The sequence below is a fragment of the Phytophthora sojae genome (assembly GCF_000149755.1).
Source record: "Phytophthora sojae unplaced genomic scaffold PHYSOscaffold_83, whole genome shotgun sequence".
Taxonomy (NCBI): domain Eukaryota; phylum Oomycota; class Peronosporomycetes; order Peronosporales; family Peronosporaceae; genus Phytophthora; species Phytophthora sojae.
Genome location: NW_009258196.1, coordinates 1 through 1,625, shown reverse-complemented (window position 1 = coordinate 1,625; position 1,625 = coordinate 1). Strand labels below are relative to the sequence as shown.

At 58.9% G+C, this 1,625-nt stretch overlaps 1 protein-coding gene across 1 annotated transcript; it reads right to left on the bottom strand.

Annotated features, from left to right (window-relative positions):
- Nucleotides 1-314: 314 nt before the first annotated feature.
- PHYSODRAFT_343410 (hypothetical protein) lies at nucleotides 315-1,460 on the bottom strand (the record flags this gene model as incomplete). Its single annotated transcript, XM_009541958.1, has 1 exon — nucleotides 315-1,460. The coding sequence occupies one exon, from the start codon at nucleotides 1,458-1,460 to the stop codon at nucleotides 315-317; it is 1,146 nt and encodes a 381-aa protein (XP_009540253.1).
- Between the last annotated feature and the right edge of the window lie 165 nt (nucleotides 1,461-1,625).

The following is a 1,625-nucleotide window of genomic DNA, read 5'->3' as shown; positions in this document are numbered from 1 at the left end:
CGAAGTTGACGAAGCTTTTCGAGCAGCTACGGACCGGATTAAGTGGTGCAGTCTATGAATAGGAGAACTGATTGCGTCAAATTATCGAGTTGAGGTTGGCAGAAGTGCACATGGTATTGCGGGACAGAGAGTGAGTTTGTTTGTTTGCAGATGAATGGTATTGAGTTCATACGCAAGGCCGCCACTTCGTCTTGGCGGCCCATTCTACACAGAGTTGATGCAGTGGGGGAATACGAAGTTTCGAGTTCTTGTCAACAGGGACCAACGTACATTTTGTCTATGACGAAACGTACATTTAAAAAGGAACCTTATGCTTAGAGCAGCAGAGTCTTGGAGCTCTTGGTCGCCGCCTTCTCGGCCACGGAAGTCTGGAGCTGCTCCTGCTGGAAGTAGTCGTCCTCGTCCGAAGCAGACTCGGACTCGCTGTCATCCTCCTCGTACAGGGGGGTCTTGCCCTTGGTGGCAGCGCCGCCCTTGGTGGCGCCCTTCACCAGCGTCGGGTCCTCCTCATCGGACTCGTCGCCAATGATGCCGTCCTCCGAGGCGTCGTCGAAGAGCTGGTCAATTAGGTCGGTGGTCGTGCCCGTCTTGGTGGCCTTCCCAGTCTTGCTCGACTTGGACGACTTGGTGGCGGGCTCCTTGCCGCCCTTCACCAGGACGTCGTCGTCGCTGCCGGACTCCGAGTCGTCCTCGTAGATGGGGGTCTTGCCCTTGGTGGCAGCGCCGCCCTTGGTGGCGCCCTTCACCAGCGTCGGGTCCTCCTCATCGGACTCGTCGCCAATGATGCCGTCCTCCGAGGCGTCGTCGAAGAGCTGGTCAATTAGGTCGGTGGTCGTGCCCGTCTTGGTGGCCTTCTCAGTCTTGCTCGACTTGGACGACTTGGTGGCGGGCTCCTTGACGCCCTTCACCAGGACGTCGTCGTCGCTGCCGGACTCCGAGTCGTCCTCGTAGATGGGGGTCTTGCCCTTAGTGGCGACGCCGCCCTTGCCCTTCACGAGGGTGGGGTCCTCGCTACCGGACTCCGAGTCGCTGTCAAAAAGCCACGAGAGGTCGTCGCTGCCTGATGAACTCATCATCTTCCCTAAGACGTCAGCGAATTGATCAAGTTTTTCCACGCCACTGCCGCTGCTGCCAAAAAGCGACTCCACGGTGAACGTCCAGCGGCTGCCGTCGGTGCTGTCTCTGACGAACAGGTTGTTCACGTCGTTCGTGAGGCACTGGGCCATGCGCATGTAGCACTCGTTCGGGTACTGGTAATCCCCGTCCCTAACGGGCTCGTACTTGTCCGGGCACTCGTCCGGGCAGGCGTCGCTGCCACTGGCGTCGAGCGAGTCCGAGGCCGAGAAGTCGAAGTCCTCGCTGGCGCTGGCATCGTCCGACGAGCGGAGGTAGGCCGGGTTGCCGGCGTTGGCGGCGGTGACGGCGAGAGCCGCAAGAACAAGGCCAGCAGCGAACTTCATTTTTGATGTGATTCGGGAGACGAGAGGTGTGTGCTGCGCTTCGCGAATTGGAGAATGAACGATGGTATACATAGGTTCCTGACTCCCACGACACCATCCTGGTTTCTATCTCAAGGCGTTCAATCCGGAGCAAGTCCCATTGAAGAACAGCACGGCGGGGATCCT